This window comes from Rhinolophus ferrumequinum, chromosome 23 (assembly GCF_004115265.2).
Source record: "Rhinolophus ferrumequinum isolate MPI-CBG mRhiFer1 chromosome 23, mRhiFer1_v1.p, whole genome shotgun sequence".
NCBI lineage: Eukaryota > Metazoa > Chordata > Mammalia > Chiroptera > Rhinolophidae > Rhinolophus > Rhinolophus ferrumequinum.
The window spans coordinates 33,477,363-33,495,026 of NC_046306.1; the positions used below are offsets into that span (position 1 = coordinate 33,477,363).

General features: G+C 37.6%; 1 protein-coding gene across 1 annotated transcript in view; it reads left to right on the forward strand.

Moving 5' to 3' along the window:
- SPTLC3 (serine palmitoyltransferase long chain base subunit 3) overlaps positions 1-17,664 on the forward strand; it is a 149,859-nt gene that overhangs the window by 33,041 nt on the left and 99,154 nt on the right. Inside the window, exons 3-4 of the mRNA XM_033095399.1 lie at positions 13,408-13,562; positions 14,191-14,339. Of these exons, the coding sequence (XP_032951290.1) occupies positions 13,408-13,562; positions 14,191-14,339 (304 nt within the window). The remainder of the gene's footprint in view (positions 1-13,407; positions 13,563-14,190; positions 14,340-17,664) is intronic.

Consider the following 17,664-nt stretch of genomic DNA (forward strand, 5'->3'; position numbering starts at 1 on the left):
ATGAATATCAATGTAATGAGAAAAACCTCAAATTCTGTAAGTTAGCAATCAAGACTGCTACACACACACACACACACACACTCACACTTAAGATGCCAGTCACCAGCTTAACTTGTGCTTCTGACTGGCTATGTATTGAGGGTTCCAACAACCCTCTCCTTGGATTTCAGACTCCAGTTGCAAGTCAAGGTTGTTAGCTGTATTTCTGACTGACTGGTTATAAATCTGAGCGTCCCATACCCCCTCGTTGAGTTTGATTAATTTGCTAGAGTAGCTCACAGAACTCAGAGAAACATTTTATTTACTAGACCACCAGGTTATTATAAAAAGATATAACTCAGGAGGAGACAGATGGAAGAGACGCACAGAGCAAGGTATGTGGGAAGGGGTACAGAGCTTCCATGACCTCTCTGGTGTGCCACTCTCCCAGCACCTTCATGTGTACACTAAGCCGGAAGTGTTTTGAACCCCATCCTTTTGGGGTTTTATGGACACTTAATTACATAGTCATGATTGATTAAATCTTTGGCCATTGTCAATTGATTCAACCTTCAGCCCCTCTCCCCTCCCTGGAGGCTAAGGGTTAAGACGGAAATTTCCAAGCCTCTAATCACACGGTTGGGTCTCCTTCTTAGGTACTTTCCAAAAATCATCTCATTGGTAATATCTCTTACTTCACTCTGTCCCTGGAGCCTGCAATCCCTTGATTTTAAGCTCTTTCATTCTCTCATACTCCCCATTCTGCTTTTTCTTCCTCTTATCCAGCTTAAATTTCATGGACCTTGATACACCATCAACTGGATTCACCCACCATGCTGGTGGGTTTCCACTTAAATTCAGGATCACTAACCTCAAGGTGGCCTTCAGTGTTACCTGCCAATCACATTACATCACCTTAGTGCATTTAGTCACCAGCTCCTCTAGATGACTATTTCAACTTTTTCCTTTCCTTTCAACACTTCTTAACCCTCCTGATTTTCAGTTAATAATCTTGCTTCCTATTTCATTGAGGAAATATAAAAAAGGTCAGAACTCCCATACACTTCCTCAGCCAACACTTACTTGCACCTGTGCTCACATTCCTGACTTCCCCTCACCTCTCATGACCATGAAGTAGATGGCCAGGTTCCTATGCAGGCTAAGCCTTCCCCCTGTACACTGGGCCCCATTCATCAGCAATCACTTAGTCTTGACATGTCCAAAACTGTGTACTTGAGCTTCCTCCCTGAACTTGTTTCTCTTTCAGTCTTTCCCGGATTGGTAAATGTCAATTCCATCAGTCTGGGTATTCTGGCCAAAAACCTCAGAGTCATCCCTGACTCTTCTCTCTCTTGCACCCCAAGTCAAATATGTCCACAAATACTCTCAGTTCTATGTTCAAAATATATTTGTTTTTAAACTATTCCTTACCACCTCCGCTGCCAACAGTTTTGTCCAAACAACCAACTTCTCTTCCCTAGATGTACCCTGCTTCCACCCTTGACCCCTACAGTCTCTTCTCAACTAACAACCAACCTGATTCCAAGTCAGGTCACATGGCATCTGTGGGCAAAGCCCTTTAATGCCTTCTCTTCTCACTCAGAGTAAGAGCCAGAGCTAGCCAAGACCCTGCAGTAGGCAACGCCCTCCTCCATCTCTGCCTCCATCTTCTCTGCTCCTCGGCTCTCTCCCTCTGCCTCAAACACTGGCACCTCCTCACTCTTTCTCAACAACTGCTCACACATACCTACTTCAGGGATTTGTCTTGCTTTCCCCTCTTCCTGGAATGGTCGTCCCTCATGTATCAGTATGACTCACTTCCTTGACTTAAATATCACTAAGAAATCAATAGATTTAAATGTAGCAGCAATAACTGGCCAGAGAAATACCCAATCTTCCAAATGAGGCTCAGTTCCAAATACCTTCTGACTACTTCTAGAAAGCCAATGCATTCTCACTAGGGATGAACATTTTTCACAACTGCATCTAGCACAGGAGCATGTGCCATAGGTTGGGAAAACAACTCCAAAATCAAAGTCCTAGGAATGTTTTGTAAAATACAACCAGTAAAATCACATCACAGCCTCCCTACAGTAAATACTGAAGTCAACATTTATTTGGAATCCAAATATCCAAATATATACATGCATATATACATAGTGTGATTGAAAAACTATGGTGAATGTTTAAATTAAAAATTATATATATTATAGTAAAAGACAGATTGCCATTAATCCCCCTCAAAATACTCCCCCTCGCTTTGAACAATTATCCCATCATTCTTGCCACTTTCTGAAGCAGTTCTGGAAGTCGTCTTTCATGAGTGTCTTTACTTCATCCTCCATATAACAACGTTCTGTATCTCACATCGCTCTAGTATGGCAATTTCTGTCAAATAAAGACATTACGGTGTTTCCTCACCCACTGTATTCACCATATCTGGCACCATGTGACTTCTGGCTCTTCCCCAAAGTCAAAATGATGCAGACCTCTAAGTAGACACGACAGCGCAACTAAACACACTCACGAAAGAGGACTGCCAGAACTGCTTCCAAAGGTGGCAAGAACAATGGGATAAGTGTGTTCAAAGTGAGGGGGAGTATTTTGAGGGGCTTAATGGCAATGTGTCTTTTACTGTAATAATTCTTTCTAATTTAAACATTCACCCTATTTTTTATCACACCTCATATATGTATACATACATACATGCACACATATTTTCTGATGTATCATTAAAATGTTAGTCAAATAATTTTTAAAATTATTTTATAATATAGACCTCCCTGCTCCCTGTAGCAAAAAAAGGAATCTACAGTAATAGGTAGGGTTGATTGATTTTGTTAAGCTAGAAATTTGCTAATACATATACCAATGTGAGTAACAGGTGGTTAGGACAAGCTCTGAATGAAGAGCCTCTCCTCAAACTCATATCTTTTTTCCCCTTTCCTTTTTATTATGTAAATAATGAATAAAAGCAATCTCTTTGTGCATCCTTTCTGTCTTTTTCATGCACTTAATTACACATAGGTTCATTTGTACTTACTCTTGTCTTTCTTGAACTTAGATGAGATCATATCATACAAATCGTGTGACTTATTTTTTTTCACCTAACTATATGTCTAGAGATCTTTATATTCCAGTCCAGTAATTCTTAAAGATTTTCTCTCTGTGTACACTTTAACATTATCTCGTCAGTTACCAAATTTTAAGAAAAGAAACTGCTGCCATCTTAACTAGCAATACATTAAATTTATAGGTACAGGTCAACTTTGGAAAATCTGACATCTTAATATTTAGGCTTCCCATTCAAAACCATAATATGTCTCTCCATTTATTTAGATATTTCTTACATTATTTAATAACATTTTATAATTTTATTTATTCTAAAGTTCTTACCATTTCCTCTTATGATTATTATTTGGGTATGATTTTTTTGCTGGTAGTGTTATTTAAATACTATCTTTTTTCCCTTTTCCATATTCTAATTAGTTATTGATGGCATGTAGGAAAGCTATTGATATTTTCATATTAATTTCAAATGTTGTTACCTTAATGAATCCTCTCTTCAGTTGTCACAAAAGTCCATGGCTTTTATAGTTCTCAGTGGATTTTTCATTTTATCATACTTTTATCTTGTACTCTGTTTTGCCTGATATTAATATTTATACATCTATTTTTTTTTTTTTTGTCAATAGCCTTTTCTTTATTTTCGGTCTTTATCATTTTCAGGAAATGCATGTTTTTTTATAAACAGCATATAAATTTATTTTTAAAACAAATGTGAAAGCTTCTGTATTTTAATAAGATGAAATAATTTATGAACCGTTACTTACTTGAACTATAAGAAATTGTTGTTTTTATGGGTCAAAAATAGTCAATCATTGGCAACTCCATATGGTTAAACCTAATATTTTAATTACTCATGTATTTAAACTTATTCCTGCAATCTTAATATTTTACATTCATATTTTCTTTATTTATTTATTTATTATTTTGACTATCATTTCATACCTTTGGTACATTTGACTGAATTTTCTTTGTTCTGCATTTTTTCTTCATGTCACCATTAAGAAGTTTTATATAGTATTCCACTTACTATTTTTTAATGGTTCTCATTGCATATTTAACAAATATGCTTAGTATTTAGATATAATTATTCAGTAATTAGAGTCTTCCTCTGATCAGGAGAAGAATTTAATAAAGTTTCTTCTTTCTCCCACATACCCATTCTCCATATCGTCATTTATTTATTATTTTTAGTTTCTGTTTTTTTATACTACTTATATAAACCTACTTGGGCTAAACCATATTCCATCAGCGTCTTCACTCACTATTTTTTCTAGCCTCTCGTCTTCCTCCTTAGTTGTTTCATTATTTGTTTGTTTTTTTATTTTTTGAGGTATACCCTCAATTACAGAAAAGGCCTGTGGGAGTTAAACTTATCACTCTTTTCATGTATTAAAATGTTTCTATTTGGCTCCTCATTTGATTGCTGGCTTGGCTGAGTACAGGATTTTAAGTTCAAAATAACTTTCCCTCATAATCTTTTCCACTACTGTTACCTAAGAAAAGTCTGAAGTGATCTAATTCTTATTCCCTTATATATAAACTGTTTTCCCCCTTTCCTGAACACTTTTGAGATTCCCCCCTTATCCTTAGAGACGTAAAATTTAACCAAGATGTAGCCTGGTATAAGTTTTTATTTATTTGCTCCATTCAGTACCTGATAGCTCATTTAAATTTTAGGATTCAAACATTTCTTCCTCTCTGAAATTTTCTCCTTCCACTTCCTCCTCCTTCTTTCTGTCTTGCAACTCCTACTAGAGAAAGATTGGATCTTATGAACCTGTCACTCAAATCTCTTTTTCTTCATAATTTGTTTTCTCTGTCCTATCTCATTATGGCCTGAAAAAATTAGTCAAATTTATCATTCTAGCTTATTAATTTGCTCTTCAACTGTGTTCATTGCACTTTTAAATATTTTATCTTTTTAAAGGATACATTGTTTTGTTGTATCCCTCTAAAGATTTTATACACACACACACACACACACACACACACACACACACACACACACACACAGAGGGTGCCACAGTTGTAATACTCAATATATACCAATAACAAAAGATGAACACGTTTGACTTCTGCAATTACAAGAGGTGCTCAAAGTGGTTACCATCAGCACCAGACACTTCTGATTACAGTGAACTACTGCTTGAGCAACGTTGACCAGTGTCTACTTATATACATTTTTTTGGCACCCCCAGTATATATATAATTTTTTTTCTGTTTGCTCTAATAAGCATTTTCACTACATGTTTCTTCTTCTATTTGGCCTTATTATGCTAGTTTTCCTTAAGTAGTAGTGACACTTTTTTTATGTTCATTTTTGTATTTAAGAAGCCTTATTTTCCCACATATTCACCTATCTTGAGTAACTGTACAAGGGAAATAGAATGACTTGCCAGGACCAATAGCTTCTTGCTGTTTGGGCTTTCCACTTCTCTACATTCAGGCACTGCTTTTCTGTTGGGCTCTTATTGCCCACCACAGTACGTTGTCCTGTGGACATTGCACTGTGTCCTGAGGACAAGGCACTGCTTCTTAATTATTAACCCAATAAAAGGAAGACAATGAGATCTAGCTTTCTAGTTATCACCCTGAGTATCAACCTCTTGCAGGTTTTGACTCTTAGCTTGAAGCTCCCCTATAGGTAGTTTATGTCCACACCATTCTTTTGCAAATGTTTTAGAGCTATCATTTCCTGAGGTCTTATTTCTCCATTGATCAGATCTTATTTGTGTTCTATCTTTTGTGATCCTTCAATATTTCTGACTCTTCTGTAATACTCTTGGTTGTCTTTCTAGACATTTATAAATTCATTTTTATTTTGCAATTTGCTACAGTTCACATACTATAGTATGTTAATTTCAGATGTGCAACATAGTGATTAGACATTTATATAACTTAAGTGAACACTCTGATAAATCTGACACCATGCACAGTTATTACAATATTATTGATTATTTTCTCTATGCTATGCTTTACATCCCGAAGACTATTTTATAACTAACAATTTATACTTCTTAATCCCTTCTCCTTTTTCACCTATCTGCCAGCCCCCCTTGCATCTGGCAACCATCAAAATATTCTCTGTGCCTATGAGTTTGTTTCTGTTTTGTTGGTTTGTTTATTTTGCTATTTAGATTCCACATATAAGTGAAATCATATCACATTTATCTTTCTCTGAATTACTCTACTCAGCACAATACCCTCTGTGTCCTTCCATGTTGCTGCAGATGGCAGGATTTCATTTTTTTATGGCCAAGTAATATTCCATTTTATATACGTACTACCTCTTCTGTATTCATCCATTGATGGACAACCAGGTTGTCTCCATATTTTGGCTATTGGAAATAATATTGCAATGAACATATGGAGGTATGTGTCTCTTTGATGTAGTGTTTGGGGTTTGTTTGTTTTTTTTCAGATAAATACACAGAAGTGGAATTACTGGGTCTTTCTTTGTCTCTTGTTATAGCCTTTATTTTAATGTCAATTGTGTCTGGTAGTATTGCTACCCTAGTTTAGTTTTGTTTTGTTTTGTTTTTTCCTTTTCCGTTTTCATGAAATTTTTTGCATCCTTTTACTTTTAATCTGTGTGTGTCTTTTGATCTGAAGTGAGTCTCTTCTGGCAACATTATTTCCTTACCCATTCAGCCACCCTATGTCTTTTGATTGGAGCATTTAATCCATTTACATTTTAAGTAATTGTTGATAGATATGTAGTTATTGCCATTTTATTATTCATATTTTTTTTCTTTTTCTTCTTCATTTTAAAGAAGGCCTTTTAACATTTCTTGTAGTATGACAAACTCCTTTAGTTTTTTTCTTGTCTGGGAAGAATTTCATCTGTCCTTCGATTCTAAATGATAGCTTTGCTGGGTAGAGTAATCTTGATTGTAGGTTTTTGCTTTTCATCACTGAATATTTTGTGCCAATCCCTTCTGGCCTGTTGAGAAGTCAGCTGACAGTCTTAAGGGAGCTCTCTTGTAGATAACTGATTTTCTGCTGCTTTTAATATTCTCTCTTTATCCTTAAGCTCTGACATTGTAATTATGGTATGTTTTGTTTTGGGGGCCTGTTTGGATTTATCTTGTTTGGGACTCTCTGCATTTTCTGAGCTTATAAGTCTGTTTCTGGGTTAGGGAAGTTTTCTGTCATTATTTCTTTAAATAGGTTTTCAATCCCTTGCTCTCTCTCTTCTCCTTCTAGTACCCCTATGATGTGAATGTTGCTAAAATCGATGTTTTCCCGGTGACCATTTAAACTATCCTTATTTTTTTGATTCAGTTTTTCTTTTTGCTATTCTGATTGAATGTTTTCTGGTACCTTATCTTGCAAATCTCTGGTTAGGTACTCCGTTTCATCTAATCTACTATTGATTCCCTCTAATGTATTCTTCATTTCAGTTATTATATTCTAATTTCTGACTTGTTCTTTTTGTTTGTTTGTTTTCTATCTCCATTTTTATGTTCCTATGTCTTTGTTGAAGTTCTCACTGAGATCACTGAGCATCCTTATAACCAGTGTTTGGAACTTTGCATCTGGTAAGTTGCTTGCTTTGATTTTGTTTAGTTCTTTTCCTGGAGCTTTATTCTGATCTTTCATTTGGAACATGTTCCTTTGTTTCTTTATTCTGGCTGCCTCCTTGTGTTTATTTCTATGTATAAGGTGCAGCCGTTATGTCTCCCAGTCTTCATAGAGTAGCCTTATGTAATAGGTGCCCTATGGGTCCAGTTGCACAGTCTCCCTGGTCACCTGAGTAAAGTACAGGTGTGTCCCTTGTGTGGATTTTGTATGCTCCCCTGTTGTAACTCAGACTTGATTGTTGTTGGCATGTTAGTGGGAACTATTGACCCTCAGGCTAATTTGTTGTGAGGACTGTCTGTGACTACAGTGGAGGAGCTGTTGTGCCAGGGCTGATACTATAGAGCAGGACTCATTTTGGTGGGACTCTGGTGCCTGCCGAGTCTGCCCTTTCAATGTGTCATTTGTGAAAGTAGTTAGGTAGTGCTCTAATGTAATCTGAAGATGGCCACTGGGTATGTTGGTTCTGGGGTTTCTTGAGAGGGGCTCTGGTGCAGACCAAATTTAGCCACTATGTGTGCCCTGCCCGGGGCTGCTTAGTATGAGCTACAAAATGATATACAGATCATTTCCACTTCTGCTGGGCTTAGGGGTGTCTGGGATAGGTCAAACTGTGAAGTGAGGCTGGTTGCTATTAGTGTTGGGCTAAGGGCTGCTCAGCAAGTGGTAAGGGACACATTGAGGCCAAATGCTCTTTGCTTGGGGCTTGTGAACCTTTCAGATATTTTAGGAAAGTCTGCAGCATTAGCCAAGACTGACATTTGTATCAAAAAACAACTAGAAGTGGCTTGAGTCAGCCAATTTTTGGGTGGGCGGTGTCTCAGGGAATCACCAGGGAAGCGCAAATGGTGTTAGACAGATTGAAGGTAACTCAGATATGGCAACTGCCAGCACGTGCATGCTAGGAGGGGGGAGAGCTCAATAAAGGAACAATCGCTTTTGCCAGCACTTCTGCCTGGGAGAAAGCTGCCCCTCCAGCCCTCACTCTGAAGTCAGACAATTCAGTGCTTTCCTGTATGTCCCTGGTAACTTTCAAGCTGTTACCCCAGAGTTGGAGCTCAGAGCAGGTGAGTCCATCAGCAAGTAAGTCTGTGCACAGGACCTTTAAGAAGAAGGCCTGGGATTCCAGCCACCCTTCGTTTTACTCAACCATAATATCGACTGGTTTTCACAGCCAGAAGTTATGGGGACTTCTCTCCTTGGCCCTGTAACCCTGGGCGTGGTGCCTGGTGTGGACTTGGGACCCCTCCCTCCCAATTTTTAACTATGACATGCTGGTGTGGGACCAGCCTAATCTGCATCTCTGACCCCCCTACCAGTCTCAAGGTGGCTTCCTCTGTGTATCCTTACTAATATGACTTCTGTTCAGCTATGCTTCAGGCTATTTTCAGTGAAAGTTGTTCTATAGTTTAGTAGTAATTTTTATTTGGTCATAGGATAAGGCCAGCACAGTGTTTACCTATTCTGTCATCTTGACCGGAAGCCAAATTTATTTCATTTTTAAATATCTATTTTTTTTTTGTCATTTCACAGGACTTTTACATGAGTGGTAGAATACATACAAGCACTGAGTCCTCCATCTTTCCATCGTTATTCAATCTCCCTCTAATTTCTTAATAAGAAAAATTAAATTTAGCCATTTTTACTTTGTGTTTCTCATACTTCATTGAACTAATTATAGTACCATTACATTTTACAACAGAAAAGAAAACACAAACATATTTAACTATTATTCTAGAATCAATCCTGGTAAGAAGAGAAAGAGCTGTTTCCCAAAAGGAAATAATGACATAAAAATTAAATATTAGGTGAGAACAGAAGTGTCAATGTAAGGACTAATGAATAACTGGTGTTTGATAATCATTCTTTCTCTGTATATAAATCCATGATTCTGTTTGCCACTGATGGGCATGTAGTTAAATCAAATAAGAAGGAACATGCTTCCAAATTTGGTAGTATTTTTTACAATGGACCATGGATATGTCCACTTCCTTATAAACACCTAGCCATGCAGTATGATTTATTGAAAAGAGCATTGGTCTTAGAATGAAGTACAATTCCCAATTTGTCCACTCAAATTTTCTGCCTTTCCATTGATTTCTCTATAAACCTTGGATAGAAATATCTCTAATACTCTGAAAATTATGAAGTACCCTAGAAGCTTAAAAGTAGAAAAAGAAAGATCATCATATTGCAGAAGAAACAAGCCATTTTTGTAGCTACATATTTAGGTTTTGCTCAACCCTCCTATACTCTACCCCTAAAATGATTGTATCCTTATAGCCTGGGAGTCACTCCCACATCTAGTCATTTGTGTCAAGAACAAAAAAAAAAAAAAAGAGTGAGTAAGTCAAGTGACAAGTTTATCTACAGATGGATAAAGATAGCGCAATGCTGTTGCAATGCTGTCTTATTGCAATGCTTCTGTTTTTGCAATATCTAGTCCAGTTTCATTTTTCTGGTATAGTTAAAATGCTGTGGGAGGTTTACGTGTCACTAGAAGACATTGACCTTTATAAGGTGTTGGCTGCCCCTGAAGAAACCTCACTGAAGCTCAAAGGAATGGGGTGGGGTGAGAATACACCCACGCAAAGGTAGGAAGCGTCATAGGTGCAGGGGAAGAGGTGGAGGATGCCCCAAAAGCAAAGCAGTTCTTCCTCAGACCATATCTTGAATTCTAAGTAGGCTTCCAAGCTCAATTTTCCCTCTCAGGAACATGTAGCCTACAAAGCTTGATTTTCAGATCTGGGTTAGCACTCACACCATCTCCAAAGAAAAGGCTCTGTGTGATTAAAAAAATACTGGCCCCTCCCTTTGACAGAGCAGTTTCAAGTACCTAATTAAAAATGTCTTTTGACTGCAAAAATCATTGCCTAGCAGAAAGTATTCTCTGATCCTGCAGAATAGGATAGAATCCCGGTATCTTGCCCGCACCGCATTTATCTTAATTAAGAGCTAGCTACTGATTTCCTCATAGGTAAAAATTTTGGCTCTCTGAGCCAGGAGCCAGAAAGTGGACAGGATGGAGTATTTTCCCACCTTCCTTCAGGGGGCCATGATGGCACATCTTTATGAGGCACCAATAATGGGAAGCCCCAGGTTGTTTTCTCAAGTCAATGCCAAGCTCCTTATGATGAGTGTACACTCCTCCATAGCCTGGCAATCTATTGGCCTTACTTTTTCAGATTGTAGTTCATATTTTTTGTCATTGTTGGTGTTTTAGAGGGAAGCTTGGACAAGCTAGGGCATGTGCCAACCTAAGGTCACTCTGAAGTGACTGCTGGGAGACTGGATGAAGTGGGATGCTGAACTGAGTTCAAATCACTCACTTTGCTGGGTCTGATTTTCCTCACATGTCAAAGGGATATTTGAACTCTGATTTTGATGTCCCCTCTGCTCTGGTATGTGTGCGTCTTGTGGTTCCATGTCTGAAAATAATTTTGTTTTAATTTTGTAGACATAGTAGTTTGGTTCTTTTCTACCTAAAACCAACTGTTTTCCTAATCAACTTTTAAGTTCTCTTCTAAACCAACTGTTAACTTTATTTTGAGTAAAGTTTCTCATAAAATCTAAAATTATAATTCCACTCAGAGTCCATAAATATTACTTATGGACCTACTTGTCTCTTTTCTCTTGATAGGATGAGTGTATATGATGATTTCAAATAAGAAAAATTAAAAATAGAAAGACAATGTTTGGGGATATAGAGTAGACTGTAAACAGTCTGAAAATGTTATTAAATCAAAGAGAAAAGAGTTTGGAAATGATTTTCCTGGAATTATACAATCTCCTTTTCTCTCAAAAATATGTCAATTTTTCTGTTAGAACATAAAAGCTTATAATTGACTGTCATAACCTGGTAGCTTTAAATCATAAGAAAACTTATGCCAGGATAGTTAGCTATTTGAGAGCAAACTCACTGGGTATGAAATTTTCAGCTTACAAATGTAACCAGTAGAATAGCCAAAGCATCCTTCAGATTTGCATGAATAGATAGCCTCAGTATGTGGTGATGAACATTCTTTCTTATAAAGAATCATAATTTCCCCCCAGAAATGATGCCATTATCACTGAAAAATAGAGGGTAAAGTAACAGAAAAGTCTATGGCTTGGGTGTAGTCACCAGCTATCAAAACCTGCAGATTTTATATATTTTCCTCTGGAATAGACCCGCTCAAGAGACGACTGAGCCAAACCAGTAGCACAAAAGGTTTCCACAAAACTGTTCCCCGTGATTCTCCTTGTTCTCTCAGAAAATCAGCTCCATTTCATCAGGGGAAGGAGAGCAAAGAATTCAAAGAGGATGGGTAGGAGAATGAGGAAGCTCACTCCCAATTATTCCTGGCTCCTCATTGCCTCCAGGATAACGTGTAAGTTCCTCATTTGGACACTTAAGGCTCCCGCTGTCTGTGCCCAGTGACATTACAGCCTCACCCACACCACAGGAAACAGTAAGGGATGGGATCAGAGGTAACAGGGAGTCAGACCAGTCAAGACCTTGGCTTTGACTCCAAATGAGGTGTGAGCCATTGTAAGTTCTGAGCAAAGAGTAACAAGATCCACCTTATGTTTTATTTAACTAACGGACAGTTGATCCTTGGAGACATTTCGTTCTTGCCAAATGTCCTTAATATTTGGTCCTGTCTCAAACATCTATGCTTAGAAAATGTCCCTAGGTTCAAACGGCCCATAACATTTATTTCTACTTTTGGTTTACAGAATCAACACATAAAAAGTACTATCATGTTGTATCACCAATACTAACCTTTCTTGCTTCAGTAGCTTAGCTGGTAATGGCACATAGGGCAAGGTAGATGGGTCAGTGTGGACCAAATGTCTCCATGGACATTTTGGTACATGACCAAATGTCCTGAAACTGTTTTGTTCTTATTCATTCTTCTCAAATATACCTTACATTTCCAACATACAGACCTCTTAACCTTGAGTGCCTTCTCTAGTAAGCAGGGGCAGTGCCTCCTCCCTGCCCCTAGTAATCTCATTCTACCTTCAGTGTCTCTCTTACATAAAGCCACCTTGATTCCCCCAGTAAGATGTGTCTGCCTCTGGCTCTAATCTTATAAATGCCCAAGTATTTGGCGTAGGCCAAGGTTTTGCATTTTTCTGCCGTGTTCTATTAGGAGTTAGATGACAACATTAGATGTGTCTTACACCGAGCCTCAGCTGAACTGCAAATCCCTCAGGCGTGGATTGCATTTTATACAGAAAAACAGTGCTGTTATTTCAACCACGAGATAAGCCAGTTGCTTTCACCAACTCAACTCAGTTTCCAGGTCCTTAGCTATGTGACACCTGCCAACAATTTTTCCAGCAGGTCCAAAGTTCAAGTTAATCCACATTTCTAAAAACGCAATGAGTAGGGACATTCATGTTCAAAAAAGTTAAGACCAAATTATCACGCAACCAATTTTTTCCAACTAAACTACTTTGGACATAAACACCTATTGTTACCTTTCAAATGCAATTCTGCACTATTCATCATCTCCACCACTCATTTGGAACTTGCGTTGTATTGCGCTGTCATTTTTATTCCTTTTATTTGCCACATTTTTTTACTTACCCCACTAAAATGTAAATTCTTCGGGGATGAAGTCTTCACAGACTTAGTTATGGACCCCATCTGGCCCCTTACCCACAGATCTTTGCTCAAAAAATATTTGTAGATGGAATATTTGCATGGTTCTTTCAGGTCTTCTCCTATCTTTCAATTGCAAATGAAACATAAAAAACAAGGGATCAACGCCTGCCTCTGTCATACAGGATTTTGTGCCGCTGTATCAAAACTTTGAGAATTTTTATACACGGAACCTTTACATGAGAATCAGAGACAACTGGAACCGACCCATTTGCAGTGCCCCAGGGGCTCTGTTCGACGTGATGGAGAGGGTGTCGGATGACTACAACTGGACATTTAGGTAAGACAGCCACTTGGAGGAGCTTTGTTGAAAGAAAATCCTTTCAAGGAAATCCTAGTGTGGGCACCAGATTACAAACTGAAAAACTAAAGCACTGAAGCAACTGGTATTCCATTATTCAACTTTGTGCAAGCCATCACATGCCAGTGGGGGCAGTCACAATAATTAAGTTGCCCAGGATGGCTATTTATATTTAAGTGGGACCTGTGTCAGAAGGTACACTATAGAGAGAACTAGTCAGGAAGAGCTCTTTTCAGCTTTTTTGACAAATTACACCCTCCTATTTGTTGCTGAAGGAGACAGAGATGACTGTGGCTTTTTCTCATTTAGAAAGTTCTTGCTGGAATTTAAACCAGAGCACAGGTGTCATGAAAGCAAGTACCCAAGAAAATTAGGTGTAAATAATATTCCATTACTCAGTATACCTTTTTCCAATACTCTGTCCAGCTTCACTATAGGGATACTTTCCTCTAAGGGCAAACCATTTTGTGGTGACAAGAATGCAAGTCAAAAAGGAAATACATGATTTGAACCCAACCCTAGATGGCTTTGTGAGAGTCTTTTATGGGGTACTAGGATGATAGTAAATGACAAAGCCCTTTATCCTCACCTGCCCTTCTCTCTGCAGGTTTACTGGAAGAATCATCAAAGATGTCATCAACTTGGGCTCCTATAACTTCCTTGGCCTGGCAGCCAGGTACGATGAATCTATGAGGACAGTGAAGGATGTTTTAGAGGCGTATGGTGTAGGTGTGGCCAGTACCAGACATGAAATGGGTATGTATGTTCACTATTTTGAAATTTTATCCAGTTGGGTCTCAGCTTCCTTGTGTTTTTTTCTCATCTCGAGATCATATCTAGACTGTGTACCTCAAAAAGCTGTTATAAAATGCAAAAAGGAAAAAATTATATGAAAGTCTTTTTAAGAATTTTCAAAAGTTATGTTTTTTTTAACTTTTTAAAATCTTCAGTAAATTTGCTGGGATGACATTGGTTAGCAAAATTATATAGGTTTCAAGTGTACGATTCTATAATACATCATCTATACATCTATATATTGCATTGTGTGTTCACCACCCACATATTTGATCCCCTTTATCTCTTCTACTACCCCCACCCTTTACCCTCTGGTAACCACTAGTTTGTTGCTTTCAGTTTTATATCCCTCGTATGAATGAAGTCATATAGTTCTTGACTTTTTCTGTCTGACTTGTTTCACTTAGCATGATAATCTTAAGATCCATTCATGTTGTTACAAATCGCAGTATTTCATCTTTCATGGCCAGGTAATATTCCATTTTATATATGTACCACATCTTCTGTATCCAATCATCTATTGAAGGACACTTTGGTTGCTTCCATGTCTTGACCACTGTGAATAATGCTGCAATAAACATAGGGGTACATGTATATTTATGGATAAGTGTTTTCAGATTTTTTGGTAGATACCCAGAAGAGGGATTGTTGGGTCATATGGTAATTCTAGTCTTAATTTTTTGAGGAATCTCCATACTGTTTTCTGTAGCAGCTGTGACAATTTGCATTCCCACCAGCAATGTATGCGGGTTTCTTTTTCTCCACAGCCTCTCCAACACTTGTTATTACTTGTCTTGTTGATAACATCCATTCTATCAGGTGTGAGGTGGCATCTCATTGTGGTTTTGACTCGCATTTCCCTGGGAGCTAGTGAAGTTGAGCATTTTTTCATATGCCTATTGGCTGTTTGTGTGTCTTCTTGGGAGAACTGTCTGTTCAGTTCCTCTGCCCATTTTTTAATTGGATTATTTGAGAGTTTTTTGTTATTGAGTTATACAAGTTCTTTATATATTTTGGACATTAGCCCCTTATTGGAGATGTTGTTTGCATATATCTTCTCCCATTCAGCTGCTTGCCTCTTTGTTCTGTTGATGGTTTCTTTTGCTGTGCAGAAGCTTTTCAGTTTGATATAGTACCTTTCACTTATTTTTACTATTATTTCCCTTGTCTTTGAGGTCAAATTCATAAAATCCTCTCTAAACTCAAGGTCCATATGTTTAGTACCTATGCTTTCTATTAATTGCAGATTTTAATTCTTCAGAATAAATAAAAATGGATCTTTCCTTTATTATCTAAAATACAACTATTGTGCCTCTTTCATTTGGTCCTTTTCTGAGTCCTTTCTCCCACTTTCCTTTTTCTTTTTTAAACAGCTTTATTGAGATATAATTGATATTCAAAAAAACTGTACATATTTAATGTATATAATTTGATGAGTTTGGACATATGCATACATCCATGAAACCATCACCACAGTCAAGGTTATAAACTTATCTATCACCTCAGAAAGTTTCTTTGTGCCTCCACATTTTTGTGGTAATAACACTTAACATGAGATCTATCCTTTTAACAATTTTTTAAAGTGCATAATACAGTATTATTAATAATAGGCACTATGTTATACAGCAGATCTCTAAAACTTACTTATCTGGCATAACTGAAACGTTATACCCATTGAATAAGAACTTCTCATTTAGATTTGGCTCTTTCTTACACTTTTCTGAATGATGGCCACTACTGATATCACTTTTGTATTTGCATATTGCCCATCTCTGCTGCTAAAACATAAGCTTCATGAAGGAAGGAATTGGCTTATTTACTGTTGTGTTGAATGAATGAATGAATGAATGAATGAATGGGCAGGGTGGGACAAACTGCTTATTTATTTCTTTTTTAGCTGAAATATTCTCTCTTATTCAGGGGTGTAAAATCTGTGAGAACAAAACTACTACTCCTCTTCTCTTCAGGGAGAAAGAGTGACGCAGACTTTCTATAAGAGTACTTTGCCATTCCTGGTACATTGTTTTCGTATATATCTCACTTATTCCTCACAAAAATCCTCTGCTGTTGTAGGCATCTCAGGTGGCATTATTCCCATGTTCTGTAAGAATAAACTAAGGATCACAGTGACTAAGTAATGTGCCCGTGGTGGCTTATTAACCTACTAACTCCCAGTATAGCTCAGCAATTTCTACTACAGCAGTTTCCCACCCGGGATAATATATGCAGGGTCCACCAGGTCAGTTTCAGGCCTGTCTAAGAATCAGAGGTCCATCTGCTAAAATAAGATTTATCATTAATGAAAAATGAGTCACATGTCCCTCTTACATAACCAGTTAGCAGAAGGGCTTTCAAAACATGTAATTATCCAGAACTCCACAATAAATAACTCAGATTGTACAAAGTAGTACTTTTATCCATATAGTCAGTAAATACTTAGCTAAAGCTCTGGAGTTTATAAGTGTTTGCCCACATTTTTTAAGAAGACGTTTTACTAAACTTCATTTTGAGGCATGAGGTCTAGAGGCATAAGCAGGGTGCGAAAAGAATATTCTATTCCACTTAGAAGAACTGGGTCACCCACAATGACCCATTTGACGATGGAGTAGAGACTGAAAGAAGGCTCTTAGTCATTAAAGATATAGAATATGTAACCTTTGGGGATATTTTCTCTGGTGCTAGTGACACCCAACACCAGGACAGTTAATGAACCAGACAGAAAACACGTTCCTGAAGATGAGGACCCCCTAACTCACTCAGACAGAATACTCCCTGATCACAGCCAGCAGAAGCTGACGGGAGACAGCTTGACACAGGCAATGGTTTGCCTGCAGTGGTAGTTAGCTATGGAATATGATTCTCTAATTCTGCAGGCTCTACAAATCTAGAAAAACCAGGCTGAGGTGAAGATCTCAGTTTCGGTTGCCTGCAGCCTAAGTTCTTTCTCCACCTACTCACTCTTCTGAATTGCTGGGCATTTAATACTTAACCTGTTTCCTTGAGCTCTCTAGCTCAAATTCTAGGAAGAAGATTTGAACAGTTTTCAAGTAAACACTCAGAGAGCAAAATAGAAGCCACCCCCACTAATTTTAGGCAAATAGAAGGACTGAAAACAAGGGTATAAGCAATCAAAAATAAATAAGTAAACAGGGTACATTTAAAACTGTTCTTCAACATAAATAATCACCTTTACAATATGCAATAATTGGTAGCATAATTTTGAATGCCATTTATTTCAAGAAATACAAGTAACTTTTGGAAAACATACGCTACATAGTATTAAGAC